The sequence below is a fragment of the Heterodontus francisci genome, chromosome 6 (genome assembly GCF_036365525.1).
Source record: "Heterodontus francisci isolate sHetFra1 chromosome 6, sHetFra1.hap1, whole genome shotgun sequence".
NCBI lineage: Eukaryota > Metazoa > Chordata > Chondrichthyes > Heterodontiformes > Heterodontidae > Heterodontus > Heterodontus francisci.
In genome coordinates, this window is record NC_090376.1 from 4212862 (window position 1) to 4238059 (window position 25198).

The window sequence follows — 25198 nt, forward strand, 5'->3', positions numbered from 1 at the left end:
TGCCAAATATTGATTGCAGGACAAGGGACACAAATTCAAACTAGTTGAAGGCAAGAGTTCGATTGGGAGAGAGTTCTTGTCGGGGGTGGGGGGGGGGGGGGGGGGGGAAGAGAGAGAGAGATCAATAGATGGCATCATTTCAACAATGTTAGGGAGGGAGTTAAATTCAAAGATACACTGGAGGATTTTACTGCCATTTTACTCATTTTTGCAACGGTGGCTTTAGGAGCAGGGAGCTGCCACAAGGTGCCACCCTCACGCTGTGTAGTGTGTGAGCAGAACTTCTGATAACAGGGTGCTGGCACTGGAGACCAACGGAGGTGATTGAGAGAAATCAAAACAAGAAAAGATGTAGAGGAGGACACTGGGGGGGTCACTCTGACCTGTGTGACAGTGTAAAAGGAATGACGTGGCAGGGAATTGGCAGCTTGTTTGACAATGATGGATCAATGTCCAGAGGGGACAAAACATTGGGAGACGACAGGAGTGGCTTCACATCTGATCAATTTATTGCTTCCATGCATTGCTGCCATAAAAGTGAAAGATTTCGTACAGTAGTTTCAGAACTTTACAGTATGCCTTTATTCCATTTTACAAAGACTTTCTTTTCTCTTCATAACAAGCAGCAAGGGGGAATTAAACACAAATATGAAGACCTCACATTGGGTGATGCAGCAAAAGCTGATGGTGACAGGCGGCTGAGCATACTGTTCAAACATCGGCTCCAGGTAGCAATACCCAAACGCTACTTCATACCCGCAGCCTACGGGTAGGCAATGAGTCCACTTTGCACCCTCGCAAACAAACGGGCTGTCCCTTCCCTTCCCTCCACCCACCCCACCACCCCCCCCCCCCCCACCCCGTCTACCCAATTTCAGAAGCAAATGCACTGACAAGGTGTCAGCACTTGTAAACCAGAAGACTCGCTGCAATGAAAAGATGCAGAGAACTACCCCAAGGAAAGCATGGCCGTGACCGTCCAATGATACGTCACAGTTTCCTCACCAGCCCTTGTACATGAAGAGTGTCCCTCGTGGGAACTCCACAATACAATTATAAAGTAAATTCCTAATACAAGTCTCTAAAACTCATTAGCAATCAACTGTCCTTTGCCAGCTTACATGGCCTTCCACATCTGTACTATACCCCCTACAGCCAGGGTCAGCCCAGTGAGACAAGCAGAATCCTGTCCAAACAGCAGTACCACTGAACAGCTCTTAGTATTGGTGTACTCCCCCAACATGCAACACACATGGGGGCAGAGAGACTGGTACCAAGGGCATTAGAGAGATCCTAGCATATCTGCTTGATTCACAGAACCAACTGCAGCTTTAGCACATATAGTCTTCACTTACCCTGAGCAGACTGAGGGACAGGGCAGAACGATCACCTGAGGATGGCTCAGGAACGAGGAAGATTCGGAGACGAATAATTTTGTTTTGTGAGACAAACCTAGAGAACTTTCAAGTCTGAAGGAACTCCAACCTGCTTCATAGTATTGTTTGTGTGCACATCCGCTCTACACCCCAGAATCAGCTTCAAACGCTCCCAGGACAGGTACAGCATGGGGTTAGATACAGAGTAAAGCTCCCTCTACACTGTCCCATCAAACACTCCCAGGGCAAGTACAGCATGGGGTTAGATACAGAGTAAAGCTCCCTCTACACTGTCCCATCAAACACTCCCAGGACAGGTACAGCACGGGGTTTGATACAGAGTAAAGCTCCCTCTACACTGTCCCATCAAACACTCCCAGGACAGGTACAGCACAGGGTTAGATACAGAGTAAAGCTCCCTCTACACTGTCCCATCAAACACTCCCAGGACAGGTACAGCATGGGGTTAGATACAGAGTAAAGCTCCCTCTACACTGTCCCATCAAACACTCCCAGGGCAAGTACAGCAGGGGTTAGATATTGCTCCTGGGCCTGGCCAAAGTAGAAATTCACAGGTCCATGCTGTGGGCTGTAGAGGGGGTCCATCCACCCTGATTGCCTGCACCTCTTCCGTGGTTACGTTCACGCCCGGGTATCGCTGGAGAAGGAGTATGCGGTGTCCACCAGTACACTTGAGGCCTTCCGAAACCAGTGGGCACCACAGGGGCTGGAGTGCGAGAATGGCATTTTAATTTGAGTTTTTGGTTTATCTGTTTTTAATAAAGTTATTTTAAAATGTATATAAAGAGGGCCTGAGGAATAAAGGCCCCCTCGACATGAAATACATAAGAGGGGCCTGGGGCATTAAGGCCATAAAAAAAAGGGGTTAGATACAGAGTAAAGCTCCCTCTACACTGTCCCTATCAAACACTCCCAGGGAAAGTCATAGGAACATTATCTGAAATCAAAATTACATACAGGACAGGACCCAATGGGATAGTTGCGGTGGGTTTTAGATGGCTTCTGTACGCATAAAGGTTACAGTCGGTGTGTTGCAAAAGGTAGCTAACAGTGACATATTGAAGTAGATCAGTCCATTCCAAAGAAGTGGGTGTTAACTGCACACACCGTGCTTTAGCCAATACTGAACCTAGGTCAAAATTCATCATCATTATCTACAAAAAAATCACCTCTTTTTGTGAAAAAAAAATAAAAAGGACCAGTTCATAGTTGAGAAGATGGTTGCTTCGATCAGTCTATAAAATTACACACAACATCATTCCGTTAAAAGTAAGGCCCCTCGGGACACAAGCATGCCACACATTGAACACAAACACACGAGGTACCAATGGTCAGCATAAAGCAGCTGGAGAATCCACACACAAATCATGGTCATCAGCACCCTGCACAAACGCCATTTACAAGCCGGCTTAAAACTTCACGAGGGCACTGCAGAGGGGGAAAGGGATGTGAAAACAAAACAATCCAGACACCTCCCACAAACACCCAGAACAGTCACCAAATTCGTTCCAACACAGATCAGCCAGCAAGGGACAGGAGGCAGCAGCACAGCAGAGAAGGGACAGAGAGGGGGGCAGGACGAGGGACAGAGAGGGGGACAGGACGAGGGACAGAGAGGGGGACAGGACGAGGGACAGAGAGGGGGGCAGGACGAGGGACAGAGAGGGGGACAGGAAGAGGGACAGAGAGGGGGGCAGGACGAGGGACAGGACGAGGGACAGAGAGGGGGGCAGGACGAGGGACAGAGAGGGGGACAGAGAGGGGGACAGGACGAGGGACAGAGAGGGAGACAGGACGAGGGACAGAGAGGGAGGCAGGAAGAGGGACAGAGAGGGGGGCAGGACGAGGGACAGAGAGGGGGGCAGGACGAGGGACAGAGAGGGGGACAGGAAGAGGGACAGAGAGGGGGGCAGGACGAGGGACAGGACGAGGGACAGAGAGGGGGGCAGGACGAGGGACAGAGAGGGGGACAGGACGAGGGACAGAGAGGGGGGCAGGACGAGGGACAGAGAGGGGGGAAGGACGAGGGACAGAGAGGGGGACAGGAAGAGGGACAGGACGAGGGACAGAGAGGGGGACAGGACGAGGGACAGAGAGGGAGACAGGACGAGGGACAGAGAGGGAGACAGGAAGAGGGACAGAGAGGGAGACAGGAAGAGGGACAGAGAGGGGAGCAGGACGAGGGACAGAGAGGGGGACAGGAAGAGGGACAGAGAGGGGGGCAGGACGAGGGACAGAGAGGGGGACAGGAAGAGGGACAGAGAGGGGGGCAGGACGAGGGACAGAGAGGGGGGCAGGACGAGGGACAGAGAGGGGGACAGGACGAGGGACAGAGAGGGGGGCAGGACGAGGGACAGAGAGGGGGACAGGACGAGGGACAGAGAGGGGGGCAGGACGAGGGACAGAGAGGGGGACAGTGGGGAGTGGCATGGGGGAGAAGGCAGGATAGGATGGGGCAAAGTTTGTCACTGTCCTTAAGACTAGCAATTTAGTAAAGCATTAAGAAATTTTTTTAAATGGCCGCAGTCTGGTTACAGCACGATTCAAGCTAAGTAAACCCAGCTGTTCGCAAGTTTGACTCCAATTAACCCCATTCTCCCCAAGTCCCCCTCCGTACAGGAACAGGGCAGAAATTCTGGGCCTAGACAGAGCAGGCAGGTTGGCTATGGAAGCACTAATTGTATAATGAGTAGGGCAACTATACGAATACTGCCCCTCGGCATGCAGTCTGTGCACAGTCACTGTTGCAGAATGCACCGATACTAAGCTAACAGTCACTGGTGGATACTTGTTTGTAAATGAACTGTGTGAGTGTGAACTGTGCCTGAGCACAGCAGTCTCTATAATCAGCCCGAGGGCTGAATGTGTTTTGGCACTGTTCAACCATCCCATAACTGAGCAAGACATTCAACACTGAACAGCAACAGCACTTTTGGCACACGGATAAAACACTGATAGCGCTTCTAGTCATTGACTGACCAGAGACCAATAGCTAGGGGGACAGTCATGAGTCAGGATGTATTCCGAGCAACGTGATAGACAGCGTTCCCAGATTTGACCATTGTTTGGACACCAGGCTGAGCTCGTCACTGGACTGAATTTTTCCCAGAGAACATGCTTGACAAACATCCAATATAACAAATATTTGGACACTAAAGGTGCATTAACTGAACTCCATTGCCACCACTCCCCACACACACATGCATTATATTTTCAATTTCTGTGTGATTAGAGCTGATTGCCAGCCTCTCTCACCCTATGGTACAATGAGTCAATCTCTCTCTCTCTCTCTCCAACCAAACCATCAGACTCATGTGCACACAAATTAAACTCAAACTCTTATACATGATTCAGAAGCACCCAGTTTTGCAAAGTCAGAATCGAGCTTAAACTAATCTCCTGTTTATCTCTCCGAGTGTCAGCTTCAAGAGTCAATTTATCAGCTGATTGATCATCAAAGGGTTAAGGTTTCACAGCATCAACAGACAGAACAGATTGTACAGACTCATATAGGAGCACCGAGTAATGTGATGACACCCTGTGACTGGTGTAGTCCTGGTAGTCTAACACACACACAGATATACAATATTTGCTTTTGTGTTGTTGTAGCAGATATACAGGCATGTGCACCGCACGCACACATACCCACCCACACCCCCAGGGTCAATACTGTCACGCGCACCCCACTAAACACACGTCAGGTCAGGGACAAAACTTTGGTAAATGCAAGTGCCACAGAATCTCTAAGCTCATAATGATATATCAGGGAAGATTTCAACTGTCCTACTGGGACTAACCCTAACATAACAGTAGGGCTACACCTTGTTTATTGGGATCTCTACAATGACCAAACTGCCTTGGCTTACAGCTGACCTCAGGATGTGAATGCCCACATTCTGAATGAAGATTAGTCACAGCAGAATCATTTAAAATAAATTAGTATGGTCATATGAAGAGATGGTCATTCCAAATTACAGACTGGAGGATTGGGATTAAAAACTGGCCAGTGTACAAGGAGTTAGCAGGTCACCAGAGCCAAGTAAACTGTTGCTTGAGACAGGCTAGTCGCTCTGACATTCCCACAATCTTTAAATTGTTAGTCATGAGTTAGGAGAGTGTATACACTCTCTGTGTGAAATCTGTGTGCTCAGTGGCAGTCTCAAAAAGAAGACATTAGAGCAATTGGTCAGCTAATATCTTTAAACAAAGGAACTAGACTAACTGCACTGGGGGGTGCGGGTTAGAAAGAGATTAGCGGCACTGATTGTTTTGTTTTCAGAGTACGAGCCTAATGTTCCTTAAAGAATCAACTCGGAGAGATGTTCATGATTGAGTAAACGTGTGCACTCTGGGTGGCCCAGGCTGGATTGATCACAATGTTCTGGACTGTGCGTGGCCAGGTCAGTCTGTTTGAAAGTACAGCGCATGGGTGATAATCAGCCCCAGCAACCGTTACTGTACACATCCTTTTTTAATCAGTCAGACGGTCAGCTATTCAACCATGTGTTGCATACAAGCCACAAACTGACAACTCAACGTTAGAAAACGGACAGGAAAGAAACCTCCGCCCTCCAGGACAAGCACGACTCTCATCCAGGGTCACTTATTAAAGATGCAGACAAATCGACACATTTACAAGCTTTAGAATTCAGTCCTTTTGAGCAGGATGGTGCACATCTCTACATCTTAAAACTTTAATTAGACCTTCCAGAGGAACTTTCAATTTTTTTTTTTTGCAGAAGCGTTGCATGTGCATGCTGCCCTGATACAGCCCAGGCACTGGAACAGAAGACATGCAGCAGGATAGGAAGAGGGGGGGCCAGAAAGCAGAGGATTCTCAATGGTTCCCCCGCTCATCATCTTGGGGGAAGCTTGGAAATAAGTAACACCAGTCTGTAAAATAAATAAGATTAAATAAAATCCACTCCCTGGGGAAAAAGACCTCTCATTAAAAACCTTGACCAAAGGATAAACAGAGAGTCCCTGAAGTGCTGGGTCTCTACTTCCCTCTTGCTTAGTCTGATCTGGGCAGATTTCCCATTTGGAAAGCCCGTCTCCCCAGTCGATTGGATTTACTTGATCTTTTTCTTGAACAGCTTAAATCCTGGTTTCTTCTTGCCAGGGTTAGGCTCTGTATCCTCACCTGTTGATGTGCTGTCTTCCTCGACTGGAGACTTTTTGGAGGCCAGCTGCGGAATCTTGGTGCCCTTAATGCCATTTTTCGTGTCTGTTGCCGTGGACTCAGGATCGGTGGACGTCGGGCTGAGGGAGCGTGAGGACTCAGAGGGGCTGAGGGCTGAGCCCTCCGTGCCCCGGTGGATCTCTCCCAGACTGGCCGACTTCTCCAGACCCCGGTTCGGGTAGGCCTTCCTGGCGGCGAGAGGACTGTCCGAGATGCTCTCGGAGCACATGCTGCTCAGCGAGTCAGCCTGTTTGCTGCTGCCGCCATTCGGGGTGGGAGTGTTGCAGTCTGAGGCCACACTCTGGGTCGGAACGATTTCTTCCGTCAGTTTAAGGAGGGAGGTAGGCTTGGATGGCATGGACCTGGATCCGGAACTGTGTAGGAGGGCACTGGGAGACCCCGAGGAGTTGGGAAGGCGTTGCTGATCGCTGGATTGGGAAATGGAGGAATCTGAATCGGAGCAGTTTAATTCCCTGTGGGAAAAGAGAGGAAAGTGCATCAGCCCCACTATACAACACATTAAGTCCTAATAAAAAGCTGGGGACAGGATAACTGACCTTAATTAGCCCCACAAGATGCTCAACAATTGACCACTGACCAGTTTTAGGCAGCCTCATGCCAAGTTGTCAGGCTGTAACTAGTGGAGTGCCACAAGGATCAGTGCTGGGGCCGCAGCTATTTACAATCTATATTAATGACTTAGAGGAAGAGACAGAGAGTAATGTTTTTAAGTTTGCTGATGATACAAAGGTAGGTGGAAAGGTAAACTGTGAAGAGGACACAGAGGCTGCAAAGAGATAGAGACAGGTTAAGTGAGTGGGCAACAAGATGGCAGATGGAGTATAATGTGGGGAAGTGAGAGGTTATTCACTTTGGTAATAAGAATAGAAAAGCAGAATTATTTTTTTTTAAAAGGCGTGAAACTTTTAAACGTTGATTAAAGAATGGTTACAGCACAGAAGACGGCCATTTGGCCTGTTGTATCCGTGCCAATCTTACTCAGACAGACGTGGGTGTACTCATACAAGGAATACACAAAGTTAGCATGCAGGTACAAGAAGCAATTAGGAAGGCAAATGGCACGATGGCCTTTATTGCATGCTACAATTGTACAGAGCTTTGGTAAGACCACACCTAGGGTACTGTGCACAGTTCTGGTCTCCATATTAAAGGAAGGATATACTTGCATTGGAGACGGTACAGTGAAGGTTCAGTAGATTGGTTCCTGGGATGAGAGTGTTATCCTATGATGAGAGGCTGAGTAAATTCGGTCTATATTCTCTGGGGTTTAGAAAAATGAGAGGTGATCTATTAAAACATACAAGATTCTGAAGGGTCTTGACAGGGTAGACACGGAGAGGTTGTTTTCCCTGGCTGGGGAATATAGAATATGGGGGCACAGTCTCAGAGTAAGGGGCCGATCATTTAGGACGGAGACAAGGAGAAATGTCTTTACTCAGAGGGTTGTGACCATTATTGAGTATATCTGAGGTTGAGATAGACAGATTTTTGGTCTCTCAGGGAATCGAGGGATATGGGAAGCGGGTGGGAAACTGGAGTTGAGAAGATCAGCCATGATTGCACTGAATGTGATGTAGTTCAATCCAAAACTAGGGTCTTAAATCTAAACAAAGGAAACTATGAAGGTAATACATGGTTTACAACAAATTTACATTCCTTTGAGGTACAAAAACCCAGCAAGACAGGTGATCCAACCATGGCTAACAAGAGAAGTTAAAGATTGTATTAGATCAAAGAAACAGGCTTATAATGTTGCCAAAAAAAAGTAGTAAGCCTGAGGATTGGAAGCATTTTGGAATTCAGCAAAGGTGGACCTAGAAACTGATCAAGAAAGGAAAAATAGGAAATGAAAATAAACTAGTGAGAAACATAAAACCGGACTGTAAAAGCTTCTATCGGTATGTTACAAGGAAAAGATAAGCAAAGACAAATGTGGGCCTATTACAGAGGCAGGCAGAGACCGGAGAATTTATAACGGGGTATAAGGAAATTACAGAGAAAGTAAACAAATACTTTGTGCCTGTCTTCATGGAGGAAGATACAAAAAAACTCCCAGTACTGGAGAACCAATGCACTAGCGAGAATGAGCCTGAAGGATATTAGTTTTAGTAAAAAAAAAGTAGTAGTGGAGAAATTAATGGGACTTAAAGTAGATAAATCCCCTGGACCTGATGATCTACATCCCAGAGTGTTGAAAGAGGTGGCGGTAGAGATAGCAGATGCACTGGAGGCCATCTTCCAAAATTATATAGACTCTAGAGCGGTTCCTGCAGATTGCGAGGTAGCAAATGTAACCCCACTATTTAAGCAAGCAGGGAGTGAGAAAACTGGGAACTGCAGACCTTTTTTTTATTGATTCGTGGGATGTGGGCGTCGCTGGCTAGGCCAGCATTTATTGCCCATCCCTAATTGCCCTTGAACTGAGTGGCTTGCCAGGCCATTTCAGAGTCATTTAAGAGTCAACCACATTGCTGTGGGTCTGGAGTCGCACGTAGGCCAGACCAGATAAGGACAGCAGATTTCCTTCCCTAAAGGACATTAGTGAACCAGATGGGTTTTTACAACAATCGACAATGGTTTCATGGTCACCATTAGATTTCAATTCCAGAGTTTTATTAATTGAATTCAAATTTCACCATCTGCCACGGTGGGATTCGAACCCATGTCCCCAAAGCATTAGCCTGGGCCTCTGGATTACTCATCCAGTGACATTACCACTATGCCACCTTCTCCGCCTGTTAGCCTGACATCAGTAGTAAAGGCTTGCTACCCAACCCGAACCCGACGGGACCCGACAACATGTGCCGGGTTCAGGTTGGGTCAGGCCCACGTCGGGTCGGGCTGAGTCCAGGCTGGGTCGGGCTCGGGGCAAAATCGGAGCGACTCGGGCCCGCTGTGGTCGGTCAAGTTTGGGTCGGGTTCTTTTTTCCGACCTGAGCAGGCCTTTAATCAGTAGTAGGATAAATGATAAAATCTATTATAAAGGATGTGATAACTGGACACTTAGAAAATAATTATCAGATTGGGCATGGATTTATGCAATGGAATCACAGAAAGTATAAGGCACAGAAAGAGGCCATTTGGCCCATCATATCTGTGCCAGCTGAAAAACGATCCACCAATTTTAATCCCACCTTCCAGTATTTGGTCCGTAGCCCTGCAGATTACGGCACTTGAGGTGCATATCCAGACTCCTTTTGAATGAGTTGAGGGTCTCTGCCTCAACTACCCTTTCAGGCAGTGAGTTGCAGACCCCACCACCTTCTGGGTGAAAAAGGTTTTTCTCATCTCCGCTCTAATTTTTCTACCAATCACTTTAAATCTATGCCCCCTCATCACTGACCCTCTGCTAAAGTGAATAGACCCTTCACCGCCACTCCATCCAGGCCCCTCAAAATTTTGTACATTCCAATCAGATCTCCCCTCAGCCTTCTCTGTTCCAAGGAGAACAACCCCAGCCTATCCAATCTTTCCTCATAGCTGCATTTTTCCAGTCCTGGCAACATCCTCATAAATCTCCTCTGTACCCTCTCTAGTGCAATTACATCCTTTCTGTAATGAGGTGACCAGAACTGCACACAGTACTCAAGTTGTGGCCTAACCAATGAGTTATACAGTTCCAGCATAACCTCCCTGCTGTTATATTATAGATTGGCTAATAAAGGAAAGGATTCCAAATGCCTTCTTAACCACCTTATCGACCTGTCTTGCTACCGTCTGAGATCTGTGGACATTCACTCCAAGGTCCCTCACTTCCTCTACACCTCAGTATTTTCCCATTAATCGTGTATTCCTTTGCCTTGTTTGACCTCCTCAAATGCATCACCTCACACCCAGGTTGAATTCCATTTGCCACTTTTCTGCCCATGTTTTTTAGTTTTAGAGATACAGCACTGAAACAGGCCCTTCGGCCTACTGAGTCTGTGCCAACCATCAACCACCCATTTATATACTAATCCTACACTAATTCCATATTCCTACCACATCCCCACCTATCCCTATCACCTACCTATACTAGGGGCAATTTACAATGGCCAAGTTACCTATCAACCGCAAGTCTTTGGCATGTGGGAGGAAACCGGAGCACCCAGAGGAAACCCTCGCAGACACAGGGAGAACTTGCAAACTCCACACAGGCTGTACCCAGAATTGAACCCGGGTCGCTGGAGCTGTGAGGCTGCGGTGCTAACCACTGCGCCGCCCCATCTGACCAGACCATCAGTATCTTGCTGCAGCCTACAGCTATCCTCCTTGCTATCTACCACACGGCCAATCTTTGTGTCATCTGCAAACCTCTTGATCATGCCCCCTACATTTGCGTCCAAATCGTTAATATATACCACAAAAAGCAGGTGACCCAGTACTGAGCCCTGTGGAACGCCACTGGAAACAGCCCTCCAGTCGCTAAAACACCCGTCAACAATTACCCTTTGTTTCCTGCCACTGAGCCAATTTTGTATCCAACTTGCTACATTTCCCTGGATCCCATGAACTTATATTTTTTTAACCAGTCTGCCATGTGGGACCTTGTCAAAAGCCTTGCTAAAATCCATGTGGACCACATCAACTGTACTACCCTCATCTATCTTCCTTGTTACTTCTTCAAAACATTTGATCAAGTTGGTCAAACAAGATCTTCCCTGAACAAATCCATGCCGACTATCCTTGATTAACTTGTGCCTTTCTAAGTGACAATTTATCCTGTCTCTCAGAATAGATTCCAATAATTTAACCACTACTGAGGTTAGACTGACTGGACTGTAATTATTCGGTCTATCCTTCGCTCCCTTTTTAAACAGAGGTACTATGTTAGCAGTTCTCCAATCCTCCGGCACTACCCCTGTATCAGGTGAGAACTGGAAAATGACTGAATTATGATCACTACCACCAAAATACTCTCCCACTGCCACTCCTTCCACCTACCCACCTGCATTTCCTAAAACAAAGTCTAAAACTTCACCCTCTCTTGTTGGACTTGCTACATACTGGGCAAAAAAGTTCTCCAGAATGCACCTCAAGAATTCTGCTCCCTCGATTCCTTTCACACTGAAACTATCCCAGTTAATATTGGAGTAATTAAAATCCGCTATTACTGCCCTATTGTTCTTGCACTTCTCAGAGATTTGCCTACATATCTGCTCTTCTATCTCCCTCTGACTATTTAGGGGTCTATAGTACATTCCCAGCAGTGTAATTGCCCCTTTTTTGTTCCTTAGCTCAATCCATATGGCCTCATTAGATGAACCTTCCAACATATCATCTCTCCTCACAGCTGTAACAGTTTCCTTGACCAGAATTGCCACTCCCCCTCCTTTCTTATCCCCCTCCCTATCACATCTGAAAACCCTGTAACCAGGAAATCCTGTCTCTCCTTAAGCCTTGTTTCTGTAATAGCTATGATATCATACTGCCACGTGTCTATCTGTGCGCTCAGCTCATCTGCTTTATTTGCTATACTCCTTGTATTAAAATAGATGCCCTTGAGCACTGCCAAACTTTTTTTTTCTAACCCTCGTTTCCTCTGTCTTCCAGACTCATCCATTAATTTTCCGCCTTCCATTTTCATTTCTGATTTTGTCCCAGCTGAGTCTACCCTCAGGTCCCCATCCCACTGCCAAACTAGTTTAAACCCTCCCCAACAGCACTAGCAAAACGTCCCGCAAGGAACTCAGTCCCGGCTCTGTTCAGATGCAACCCGTCCAAGCCTGTACAGGTCCCAACTCCCCCAGAGCCAGTCTCAATGTCCCAGGAATCTAAAGCCCTCCCTCCGGTACCATTTTTCCAGCCACGCATTCATCTGTCTTATCCTTCTATTTCTATACTCACTTGCACGTGGCATTGGGAGTAATCTGGAGATTACAACTTTTGAAGTCCTGCTTGCTAACTTCTTACCTAGCTCCCTAAATTCTGATTGCAGGACCACATCCTTCTTTCTATCTATGTCGTTGTTTCTGATGCCGTTGGGCCACGACTGCTGGCTGTTCACCCTCCCCCTTCAGGATGCTCTGCAGCCACTCAATGTCATCCTTGACCCTGACACCAGGGAGGTAACACACCATCCTGGATTTACGTCTGCGGCCACAGAAATGCCTTTATGGGAGATGATGTTTGACAAACCTGTTAGGGTTATCTGAGGATGTAACTAGCAGAATAGATAAAGGGGAACCAGTAGATGTGGTGTATTTGGATTTTCAGAAGGGTTTAGATAAGGTCCCACACAAACTAATGGGACTGAAAGTAGATAAATCTCCTGGACCTGATGATCAATATCCCAGAGGTGGCGGTAGAGATAGTAGATGCATTGGTGGTCATCTTCCAAAATTATATAGACTCTGGAACAGTTCCTGCAGATCGCAAGGTAGCAAATGTAACCAAACTATTTAAGAAAGGAGGGAGAGAGAAAACGGGGAACTGCAGATCTTTTTTTTATTGATTCGTGGGAAGTGGGTGCCGCAGGCCAGGCCAGCACTTATTGCCCATCCCTAATTGCCCTTGAACTGAGTGGCTTGCTAGGCCATTGCAGAGGCATTTAAGAGTCAACCTAGGAGGTTAATGAACAAAATTAGAGCACATGGGATTGGGGGTAATATAGCGGCATGGATTAAGGATTGGTTAACGGACAGAAAATGGAGTAGGAATAAATAGGTTATTCTCAGGTTGGCAGGCTGTGACTAGCGGGTACCACAAGGATCAGTGCTTGGGCCCTAGCTGTTCACAATCTATATCAATGATTTGGATGTGGAGACCAAATGTATTATTTCCAATTTACTGATGACACAAAACTAAGTGGGAATGTGAGTTGTAAGGAGGATGCAAAGAGGCTTCAAGGGGATTTAGACAGGCTAAACTAGTGGGCAAGAACATGGAGATGGAATACAATATGGAAAAATGTGAAGTTACCAACTTTGGTAGGAAAACTGAAATGCAGAGCTTTTCTTAAATAGAGAGAGATTGGGAAGTGTTGATGTCCAAAGGGACCTGGGTGTCCTTGTTCATAAGTCACTGAAAGCTAACATGCAGGTGCAGCAAGCAATTAGGAAGGCAAATGGTATGTTCGCCTTTACTGCAAGAGGATTTGAGTACAGGAGTAAAGATCTCTTTCTGCAATTATATAGAGCCTTGGTGAGACTGCACTGGAGTATTGTGTACAGTTTTGGTCTCCTTACCTAAGAAAAGATATACTTGCCATAGAGGGAGTGCAACAAAGGTTTACCAGACTGATCCCTGGTTGGAGGGATTATCCTATGAGGAGAGATTGAGGAGACTGGGCCTATACTCTCTAGAGTTTAGAAGAATGAGAGGTGATTTCATTGAAGCATTCAAAATTCTTACAGGGCTCGACAGGGTGGATGCAGGAAGGATGATTTCCCTTGCTGGTGGGTCTAAAACCAGGGGACCCAGTCTCAGAATAAGAGGTAGGCCATTTAGGACGAAGATGAGGAGGAATTTCTTTGCTCAGAGGGTGGTGAATCTTTGGAATTCTCTAGCCCAGAGGGCTGTGGAAGCTCAGTCATTGAGTATATTCAAGACAGAGATTGATAGATTTCTAGATATTAAAGATATCAAGGGGTATGGGGATAGTACAGGAAAATGAAATTGAGGTAGATCAGCTATGATTTAGTTGAATGGTGAAGCAGGTTTGAAGGGCCGAATGGCCTACTCCTGCTTCTATTTTTTATGTTCTTATGCAGGAGTTTCATCTCTCGTAACTATCGTGCTATAAGAAACATTTTCAACTTAATCATTTTTAATCCAAGAAAATCAGAGGAAAGTGTCTGCTGACCTTAGGACAATGCAAGTAGAGCTCATCATTTCCACAAAAATACCCACGTTTAATGGAAAGCTTCAAATTATTATAAATATATCACTGTATCAGGCCCAGCATCAGTAGATCAAACACTGACCTCACACTCTCTAGAACCTGGGGTCAAACCCAGCCCTAGACACAGGGTGAACGTTTCACCTCTGCTACAGGCATCAATGGCCCAGTCCAGAACAGATATAGTTATCTATTGGAAAACACGTCTTTATTCCACACCAGTCATACAGTCCTGGGATTTCCTTGGACCAAATCCTCACATAATTCCCACTTCAGGAGATTGCAGGAATGCCATCCTTCATAATACAGAAAACTCTTCATTCCCCTTCCCATCCAAGGAATTTCAGCAAAAAGGCTTTCCTCGGTATGGGGAGAAGGTACAGGAGAGAATGCTACTGCAATATGAGACGTTACTGTGTGCTCCCCAGTTGCTGTCGCTCCCTAAGTAAAGTGATCTGCTGCAATGAAGATCAAATTACTACTAATTTTCTCCCTTCCTCCTCTGACTGTAAGTGAGGCACAGTCCTGCAGAGAGGAGGAGGAGGGGACTCTCCAGCACATTACACAACAGACTCCATCAACAATTCACCAGAACATGATGTCTTGCTTCAATCATGTTTGACAAATCTACTAGAATTCTTCGAGGATGTAACTAGTAGAGTTGATGAGAGGAAGCCAGTGGATGTGGTTTATTTGGACTTTCAGAAGGCTTTCGACAAAGTCCCACATAAGAGATTAGCATGTAAAATTAAAGCGCATGGGATTGGGGGTAGTGTATTGCGATGGATAGAAAATTGGTTGGCGGACAGGAAACAGAAGAGTAGGGATAAATGGGTCTTTTTCTGAATGGCAGGCAGTGACTAGTGGGGTACCGCAGGGATCGGTGCTAGAACCCCATCTATTCACAATATACATTAATGATTTAGATGAGGGAACTAAATCTTTTTCTTCTTTGGCCTCCTTATCTCGAGAGACAATGAGTAAGCGCCTGCAGGTGGTCAGTGGTTTGTGGAGCAGCGCCTGGAGTGGCTATAAAGGCCAATACTAGAGTGACAGACTCTTCCACAGGTGCTGCAGATAAAATTGGTTGTCAGGGCTGTTACACAGTTGGCTCTCCCCTTGCGCCTCTGTCTTTTTTCCTGCCAACTGTTAAGTCTCTTCGACTCGCCACTCTTTAGCCCCGCCTTAATGGTTGTCCGCCAGCTCTGGCGATCGCTGGCAACTGACTCCCACGACTTGTGATCAATGTCACAGGACTTCATGTCATGTTTGCAGACATCTTTAAAGCGGAGACATGGACGGCCGGTGGGTCTGATACCAGTGGCGAGCTCGCTGTACAATGTGGCCTTGGGGATCCTGCCATCTTCCATGCGGCTCACATGGCCAAGCCATCTCAAGCGCCGCTGACTCAGTAGGGTGTATAAGCTGGGGATGTTGGCCGCCTCGAGGACTTCTGTGTTGGAGATACGGTCCTGCCACCTGATGCCAAGTATTCTCCGGAGGCAGCGAAGTTGGAATGAATTGAGACGTCGCTCTTGGCTGACGTACGTTGTCCAGGCCTCGCTGCCGTAGAGCAAGGTACTGAGGACACAGGCTTGATACACGCGAACTTTTGTGTTCCGTGTCAGTGCGCCATTTTCCCACACTCTCTTGGCCAGTCTGGACATAGCAGTGGAAGCCTTTCCCATGCGCTTGTTGATTTCTGCATCGAGAGACAGGTTACTGGTGATAGTTGAGCCGAAATGTAATATCTCCAAATTTGCAGATGACACAAAACTGGGTGGGAGGGTGAGTTGTGAGGAGGAGGCAGAGAGTCTTCAGGGTGGTTTGGACAAGTTGAGTGAGTGGGCTAATGCATGGCAGATGCAGTATAATGTGGATAAATATGAAGTTATCCACTTTGGTAGCAAAAACAGGAAGGCAGATTATCTGAACGGCTATAAACTGAGAGAGGGGAATATGCAACGAAACCTGGGTGTTCTCGTACACCAGTCGCTGAAGGTAAGCATGCAGGTGCAACAGGCGGTAAAAAAGGCAAATGGTATGTTAGCCTTCATAGCGAGAGGATTCGAGCAGGGATGTCTTGCTGCAATTATACAGGGCCTTGGTGAGGCCATACTTGGAATATTGTGTGCAGTTTTGGTCTCCTTATCTGAGGAAGGATGTTCTTACTATAGAGGGAGTGCAGCGAAGGTTTACCAGACTGATTCCTGGGTTGGCAGGACTGACGTATGAGGAGAGATTGAGTCGGTTAGGATTATATTCGCTGGAGTTCAGAAGAGTGAGGGGGGGGATCTCATAGAAACTTATAAAATTCTAACAAGACATGACAGGGGAGATGCAGGAAGGATGTTCCCGATGGTGGACAAGTCCAGAATCAGGGGTCATAGTCTAAGGATACGGAGTAAACCTTTCAGGACTGAGGAGAAATTTCTTCACCCAGAGTGGTGAGCCTGTGGAATTCGCTACCACAGAAAGCAGTTGAGGCTAAAACATTGAATGTTTTCAAAAAAGAGTTAGATATAGCTCTTGGGTCTAAAGGGATCAAACGGTATGGGGCGAAAGCGGGAACAGGTTACTGAGTTGGATGATCAGCCATGATCATAATGAATAGTGGAGCAGGCTCAAAGGGCCAAATGGCCTACTCCTGCTCCTATTTTCTATGTCTGGGGTGGAGGGACCAAGTTACATTCAGAAATTGAGTAAACTTGGATTACATTCCCAGGGAACGAGGTGGTAAGGAGATGGGATATAGTCAATGAAACTTACAAGGAACAACTCCTCACTCTGGTAGGGAAATGCTTCGATGGGCTCCTTCCATGCCATAAATGACTTTATGACTCTAAATCCTGACCAAAGCCTCAGCTAACCCAGGAAACACTGCTTCAAACAAAGGGTTATGAGAAAGTGCTGCACAGCCCAAGTAGGCAGTAGACAGAGAATCAACTTTTTTATTTGTTCTCAGGATATGGGCATTGCTGGCCCAGCCAGTATTTGTAGCCCATCCCTAATTGGCCTTGGAAAGGTGGTGGTGAGCCGCCTTCTTGAGCCACTTGGGGTACAGATACACCAACAGTGCTGTTAAGAAGGGAGTTCCAGGATTTTGACCCAGCGACAGTGAAGGAACGGCGATATAGTTCCAAATCAGAATGGTGTGAGACTTGGAGGGGAATGTGCTGGTGGTGGTGTTCCCATGCATTTGCTGCCCTTGTTCTTCTAGTTAGTAGAGGTCACGGGTTTGGAAGGTGCTGTCTAAGGAGCCTTGGTGCATTGCTGCAGTGCATCTTGTAGATGGTACACACTGCTGCCACTGTGCGTCGGTGATGGAGGGAGTGAATGTTTGTAGATAGGGTGCCAATCAAGCAGGCTGCTTTGTCCTGGATGATGTTAAGCTTCTTGAGTGTTGCTGGAGGTGCACCCATCCAGACAAGTGGAGAGTATTCCATCACACTCCTGACTTGTGTCTTGTAGATGGTGGACAGGCTTTGGGGAGTCAGGTGGTGAGTTACTCGCCGCAGAATTCCCAGCCTCTGACCTGCTCTTGTAGCCACGGTATTTACATGGCTACTCCAGTTCAGTTTCTGGTCAATGGTAACCCCCACAATGTTGATTGTTGAATGTCAAGGGGAGATGGTCAGATTCTCTCTTGTTGGAGATGGTCATTGCCTGGCATTTGCATAGCATGAATGGTACCTGCCACTTTTCAACCCAAGCCTGAATGTCATTCAGGTCTTGCTGCATGCGGACATACGCTGTTTCAGTATCTGAGAAGTTGCGAATGGTGCTGAACATTGTGCAATCATCAGCGAACATACCCACTTCTGACCTTATGATGGAGGGAAGTTGAAGATGATTGGGCCCAGGACATTACCCTGAGGAACTCCTGCAGTGATGTCCTGGAGCTGAGGTGATTGACCTCCAACAACCACAACCATCCTCCTTTGCACTTGGTATGACTCCAACCAGCAGAGTTGCCCCTGATTCCCATTGACTCCAGTTTTTCTAGGGCTCCTTGATGCCATACTCGGTCAAATGCTGCCTTGATGGCAAGGGCAGTCACTCTCACCTCATCTCTGAAGTTGAGCTCTTTTGTCCATGTTTGAACCAAGGCTGTAATGAGGTCAGGAGCTGAGTGGCCCTGGCAGAACCCAGACTGAGCATCACTGAGCAGGTTATTGCTAAGCAAGTGCTGCTTGATGGTACATTTATGACACCTTCCATCACTTTACTCATCATCGGGAGTAGACTGATGGAGACGTAATTGGCCGGGTTGGATTTGTCCTGCTTTTTGTGTACAGGACATACCGGGGCAATTTTTCACATTGCCAGGTAGATGCCAGTGTTCTAGCTGTACTTGGCTAGGGGCACGGCAAGTTCTTGAGCACAGGTCTTCAGTACTATTGCCAGAATGTTATCAGGGCCCATAGCCTTTGCAGTATCCAGTGCCTTCAGTCATTTCTTGATATCATGTGGAGTGAACTGAATTGGCTGAAGACTGGCATCTATGATGCTGGGACATCAGGAGAAGGCCGAGATGGATCATCAACTTGGCACTTCTGGCTGAAGATTGTTGCAAATGCACTGATGTGCTGGGCTCCCCTATCATTTGGGATGGGGATATTTGTGGAGACACCTCCTCCTCTTAGTTGTTTAATTGTCCATCACCATTCACGACTGCATGTAGCAAGATTGCACAGCTCAGATCTGATCCGTTGGTTGTGGGATCGCTTAGCTGTCTATCGCATGCTGCATACGCTGTCTGGCACACAAGTAGTCCTGGGTTTATAGTTTCACCAGGTTGACACCTCATTTTGAGGTATGCCTGGTGCTGCTCCTGGCATGCCCTCCTGCACTCTTCTTTGAACCCCCGGCTCGATGGTAATGATAGAGTGGGGGATATGCCAGGCCACGAGGTTACAGATTGTGGTTGAGTACAATTCTGCTGCTGCTGATGGCCCACAGCGTCTCATGGATGGACATTGAAGTTCCCCCACCTAGAGTACATTCTGCATCTTTGCCACCCTCAGTGCTTTTTCCAAGTCATGTTCAACATGGAGGAATACTGACTCATCAGCTGAGGGGGAGCTGTAGGTGGTAATCAGCAGGAGGTTTCCTTGCCCATGTTTGACCTGATGGGGTCCAGAGTCAATGTTGAGGACTCCCAGGGCAACTTGCTCTCGACTGTATACGGCCGTGCCACCACCTCTGCTAGGTGGGACAGGACATACCCAGGGATGGTGATGGCGGTGTCTGGGACATTGTCTGTAAGATATGATTTGTGAGTATGACTATGTCAGGCGGTTGCTCGACTAGTCTGCGGGACAGCTCTCCCCAACTTTGGCACAAGCCCCCAGATGTTAGTAAGGACGACTTTGCAGGGTCGAAAGGGCTGGGTTTGCCATTGTCTAGTTCAATGCCAGATGTCTGGTTTCATTCCTTATTGACTTTGTAACAGTTTGATACATGCCCTCTAGCAAGCCACTCAATTGTAAGAGTCAACCACATTGCTGTGGGGCTGGTGTCACGTGTAGGCCAGACCAGGTAAGGAGAACAGATTTCCTTCCCTACAGTACATTGGTGAACCAGATAGGTTTTTACAACAATCAACAATGACCATCATTAGACTCGCTTTTAATTCTAGATTTATTAATTGAATTCAAAATCCACCTTTTGCCGTGGTGGGATTCGAACCCATGTCCCCAGACCCTAGGTCTCTGGGTTACTAGTCCAGTGACAATACCAATACGCCACCACCTCCCCGAAACAGGCTCAATGTTAGTTGATATATGAATTTCAATGCCAGTATGATGCTAGGTAGAGAGGCCATACGTCCCAAAGACTGACGGAAATTATCAAACATGTCCCTTCCACTGTTCGCTATGGGCAAGGTACAGGCCATACCCAACAAGCCCGTGCTTGAAAAACTCAAAACACAGTGTCCAACATTAGATGTGATTCCGCGAATGGACAACATTTGCTAAATAATCTTCAGTGTGCTAAGCATTTCGCTGACAACCAATTTAAGATTGTCAGTTGGGCTCGCAGTGTGGTGCATTAGCACTCACTGGAAGCTACATATGTTAATACACAGGGCCCTGTTCTTTGCAGACAGAAAGAACATGTACAAACATTGTGCCTGTTTCAGCTAAACAAAATAAGTGACAGCCATTCGCTGGTTCATTCTTCAGGGCAATGCCTTGACCAATCAGAGTCAAGCTGCCTGGTTTAAATTTCAAACAATGCTTAGTAGTTAACGGTCAGTCACCGTAAACTGGTGCATTCTCCATGGCTACGCCGCTACCAATCAGAGTTCACTTGCCAACCAATCAACACTCGCTTCTCAAAGTATAAAGTTGTTGTTTTCCCTTAGATTTAGTATTCTTGTGGATTGTCCTGATGAGTGCAAGATGAAAAATTTCAACAACATGTCTCTATTTTCAGCAATACACAACCATCTTTGCGCCAGATATGACTCCAACCAGTGGAGAGCTTTCCCTCTGATTCCCATTGACTTCAACTTTGCTAGGGTTCCTTGATGCCACTCTCAGTCAAATGCTGCCTTGATGCCAAGGGCAGTCACTCTCACCTCACCTTTGGAATTCACCTCTTTTGTCCATGTTTGGACCAAGGCTGTAATGGAATTAGAATAGTTAGGTGCTCGATGGCCGGCAGAGACACAATGGACCGAAGGGCCTGTTTCTGTGCTGACTGACTCTACGAGGTCGAGAGCTTGCAGAACCCAAACTGAACATCGGTGAGTAGGTTATTGCTGTCTTGAAAGTGCTCTAGACGACGCCTTCCATCACTTTGCTGATGATTTAGAGTAGACTGATGGAGTGGTAATTGGTTGGATTGGAGTTGTCCTGCTTTTTTGTGGACAGAACATACCTGGACAATTTTCCACATTGTCAGGTGGATGTCACTGTTGTAGCTGCACTGGAACAGCTTGGCTAGGGGTGCGGCTAGTTGTGGAGCACAAGTCTTCAGTACTACAGCTGGGATGTTGTCAGGACCCATAGCCTTTGCAGTATCCAGTGCTTTCAGCCATTTCTTAATACCACGCGAGTGAATCGAATTGAAGACTGGCACCTGTGATGCTGGGGACCACAGGAGGAGGCTGTGATGCATCATCCACTCCACACTTCTAACTGAAGATGGTTGCAAATGCTTCAGCCGTGTCTTTTTCACTGATGTGCTGGGCTCCCCCATCATTGACAATGGGGATATTTGTGGAGCCACCTCCTCCAGTTAGTTGCTTAATTTTCCACCACAATTCATGACTGGATGTGGCAGGACTTTTAGCATGCATGCAAGTCCTGTGTTGTAGCTTCACCAGGCTGGCCGCTCATTTTGAAGTGTGCCAGGTGTTGCTCCTGACATGCTCTCTTGCACTCCTCATTGAATGGGGGCTGATCCCCTGGCTTAATGGTAATGGTAGAGTGAGAGATATGCCAGGCCATGAGGTTACAAATTGGGACTGAATACAATTCTGCTGCTGCTGATGGCCCACAACACCTCATGGATTCCCAGTTTTGAGCTGCTAGATCTATTCCGAATCTATCCCATTTAGCATGGTGGCGGTGCCAACACAACACGACAGAGGGTATCCTCTGTGTGAAGACAGGACTTGATCTCCACAAGTACTGTGCGGTGGTCACTCCTACCAATACTGTCATGGACAGAAACATCTGCGACAGGTAGACTGGTGAGGTCGAGGTCAAGTCGCCTTTTCCATCTTGTTGGTTCTCTCACCACCTGCTCCAAGCCCAGTCTGACCGATATGTCCTCAGGACTTGGCAAAGCTTAGTCGGTTAGTAGAGGTGATACCGAGCCACTCCTGATGATAGACATTGAAGCCCCCACCTCAGTTCTTCTTCTAAGTGATGCTCAACATGGAGAAGTACTGATTCATCAGCTGAGGGAGGGCTGTAGGTGCTAATCAACAGGAGGTTTCCTTGCCCACTTTTGACCTGATGCCATGAGACTTCATGGGGTCCGGAGTCAATGTTGAGCACTCCCTGGGCCACTCCCTCCTGACTGTATAAAATTGCATGCCATCTCTGGTGGGTTTGTCCTGCCAGTCGGACAGGACATACCCAGGGATAGTGATGGAGGAGTTGGGGACATTGACTATGAGGTATGATTCCGAGAGTATGACTGTCAGGCTGTTGCTTGACTAGTCTGTGGGACAGATCTCCCAATTTTGGCACAAGTCCCCAGATGTTGGGGTCAACTAGGCAGGGTGTGCCTTTGTCATTTACAGTGCCTAGGTCGTTGCCAGCTTTTGTCTGTCTGGTTTTATTCTTATTTAATTTTTTTGTAGCAGTTTAAAACAACTGAGTGGCTTGTTGAGCCATTTCAGAGGGCATTTAAGAGTCAACCACATTGCTGTGGGTCTGGAGTCACATGTAGGCCAGACCGGGTAAGGACGGCAGATTTCCTCTCCTGAAGGACATTAGTGAACAAGATGGGTTTTTATGACAATCCTGTAGTTTCATGATCACCATTACTGAGACTAGCTTTTTATTTCATATTTATTAATTGAACTTAAATTCCACCAGCTGCTGTGACAGGATTTGAACTCGTCCCTCGAGCATTAGTCTGGGCCTCTGGACTACTAGTCTAATAACACAACCGGTATGCTATCGTCTGCTCAAATTGAAGTGTTCAAAAGGGAAATAAATACATACTTTGGAAAAGACGTTACGAAGAAATTATGGAAAGAGGGCAAGCAACTAGGATACAAAAATGAAGCTGGAACAGATGACAAAATGGAGAGAGACAGACAATGTAAGAGAGAGAGAGACATGGAGCAAGAGTGTGAAAGAGAAAAGGAAAGTGATACAGAATAAGAGTGGAACAGAAAAAGAGAAAGTCAGAAAGAGTACGCATGTCAGAGAGAACACCAGACTCACAATGTGTCAGAGAGGAACAAAAGAGAGAGAAAAAGTCAGATGTAGAGAAAATGACACAGCGAATAGCCAAGTGAGTGACAGAGGGCGAGCGATGAAGAGGAGTGAGGGAGAAAGGATCAGTGAGCGGAAACACACCATCAGGAACTTAAACTTTGAGAAAAAGTGGCTTCTGGAGAGAGAGAAGCAGCGAGGATGTGGCTGTATGGAAGGTAGGGATAGTATATTCAGCTGCATCTACTGGGAGCTTCATTTGTGCATGTGCTTCACACACACCACCTGATACTGTAAAATGAGAAACAGAGAATCCACCCATTCAACGTTTCAAATAAAAAGCAGGAAACCAGATAAATCACTCAGTAATTACAGGGTCAGGCTGAACTGTAAAATGTACAGCAAAATGTGCACTCACACAGAGGGGGAAACATGGCAGATGCCAGAACTCTTAACCCAACCCCATGGATTCAGCCCTAGGATTATATGTTCCATTGCTATCTTATTTGTCTCCGGGATTCCAGACTCGTCATCTTATAAGCAAAGCCCCAAAATTATAACTGAAAAGCACTTGCTTCCACTGTAGTGATTCTGTGGAGTTCCACTGCTCAATCTTATGAAGAAAGGTTGAACAGGTTGGGCCTATACCCATTGGAGTTTCGAAGAATGAGAGATAATCTTATTGAAACATGTAAGATCCTGAGGGGACTTGATAGAGTGGATGCTGGAAGGATGTTTCACTTATGCGTGAGACCAGAACCAGGGACACAGTTTAAAAATAATGGGTCTCTCATTTAACATGGAGATCAGGAGAAATTTTTTCCCTCAGAGGGTTGTTAGTCTGTGGAATTCTCTTCCCCAGAGAGTGGTGGAGGCTGGGTTATTGACTACATTCAAGGCTGAGTTAGATAGATTCTTGATAGACAAGGGAGTCAAGGGTTATGGGGGGGGCAGACAGAAAAGTAGAGTTGAGACCACAATCAGATCAACTATGATCTTATCAAATGGCAGAGCAGGCTCAAGGGGCCGAATGGCCTACTCCTGCTCCTAATTCATATGTTCGTAATTCCACCCATTTCTCCCTGAATGGCAGAGTGTGGTTAAGAGTCCAGTTCCTCTGCCTCTTTTCCCAACCCCAGGTGGCTAGATTCCATGTGAGCTTACACAATGACATTCAACCATGGGAGTACCACAGCCCTGCACAATCCTTTCCTCACCTGATATACATATGCACATCTTCCGGCGAGGATTGCCAACCTTCCAGGATTGCCCTGGTGTTTCCTGGAATTAAAGATTTATCTCTTAGATGCTGCTGCAAGCAACTCCCAGGAGAAAAAAAATCATAAGGGCATCAAGAGATTTCATTTTATTAGTTATAAAAAACATTGGGGGAAAAAAAGAAGCTGTTTAACTGGGTGGGGTGGAAGGTCAGAACTGTCAACCCTATTTGCAGGAGGGCTCAATGGATAGTCATCGGATGGGGGAACCCAAGCCAATTTCCTCCCCACTCCTTAGCCCTAAAGTATTGAAGCCAATTGTGGCACCCCTACTCTCAGTTCAGCCAACGCAGCACAGAATGGAAAAGAACCAGGGGCTCTCTGCTCCATATGGCCCAGCCACATGCTACCATTACCTGAGCCTACACAAGGAACAGCTACTTGGCATTACTTCAAAGCAGAACGCCTGAATTATAGGTTGCCACCTAACAGACAGATGACTCTCTGCTGCACAGAATGAGGGTGGGCGATGCAGCAGCTTCTCCTGCCACCCACCAACGCCTCGATTCAACTCGGTTCCAGAATCTCAAGTGTTTTTTTAGGGTTGCCAATCACATGACTTCCCACACTCCCGACATTGGTCACCTGACATGACC

At 46.8% G+C, this 25198-nt stretch overlaps 1 protein-coding gene across 2 annotated transcripts in view; it reads right to left on the bottom strand.

The window, feature by feature from the left end:
- Window positions 1–863: 863 nt before the first annotated feature.
- The window catches only part of stim1b (stromal interaction molecule 1b), a 244786-nt gene continuing 220451 nt past the window's right edge, over window positions 864–25198 (bottom strand). For both annotated transcript variants that reach the window (XM_068032988.1, XM_068032987.1), the window contains 2 exons: window positions 6541–7052; window positions 864–2103 (listed from right to left, as the gene is read on the bottom strand). In XM_068032988.1, coding sequence (XP_067889089.1) covers window positions 1946–2103; window positions 6541–7052 — 670 coding nt within the window. In that variant the 3' untranslated portion in view covers window positions 864–1945. The remainder of the gene's footprint in view (window positions 2104–6540; window positions 7053–25198) is intronic.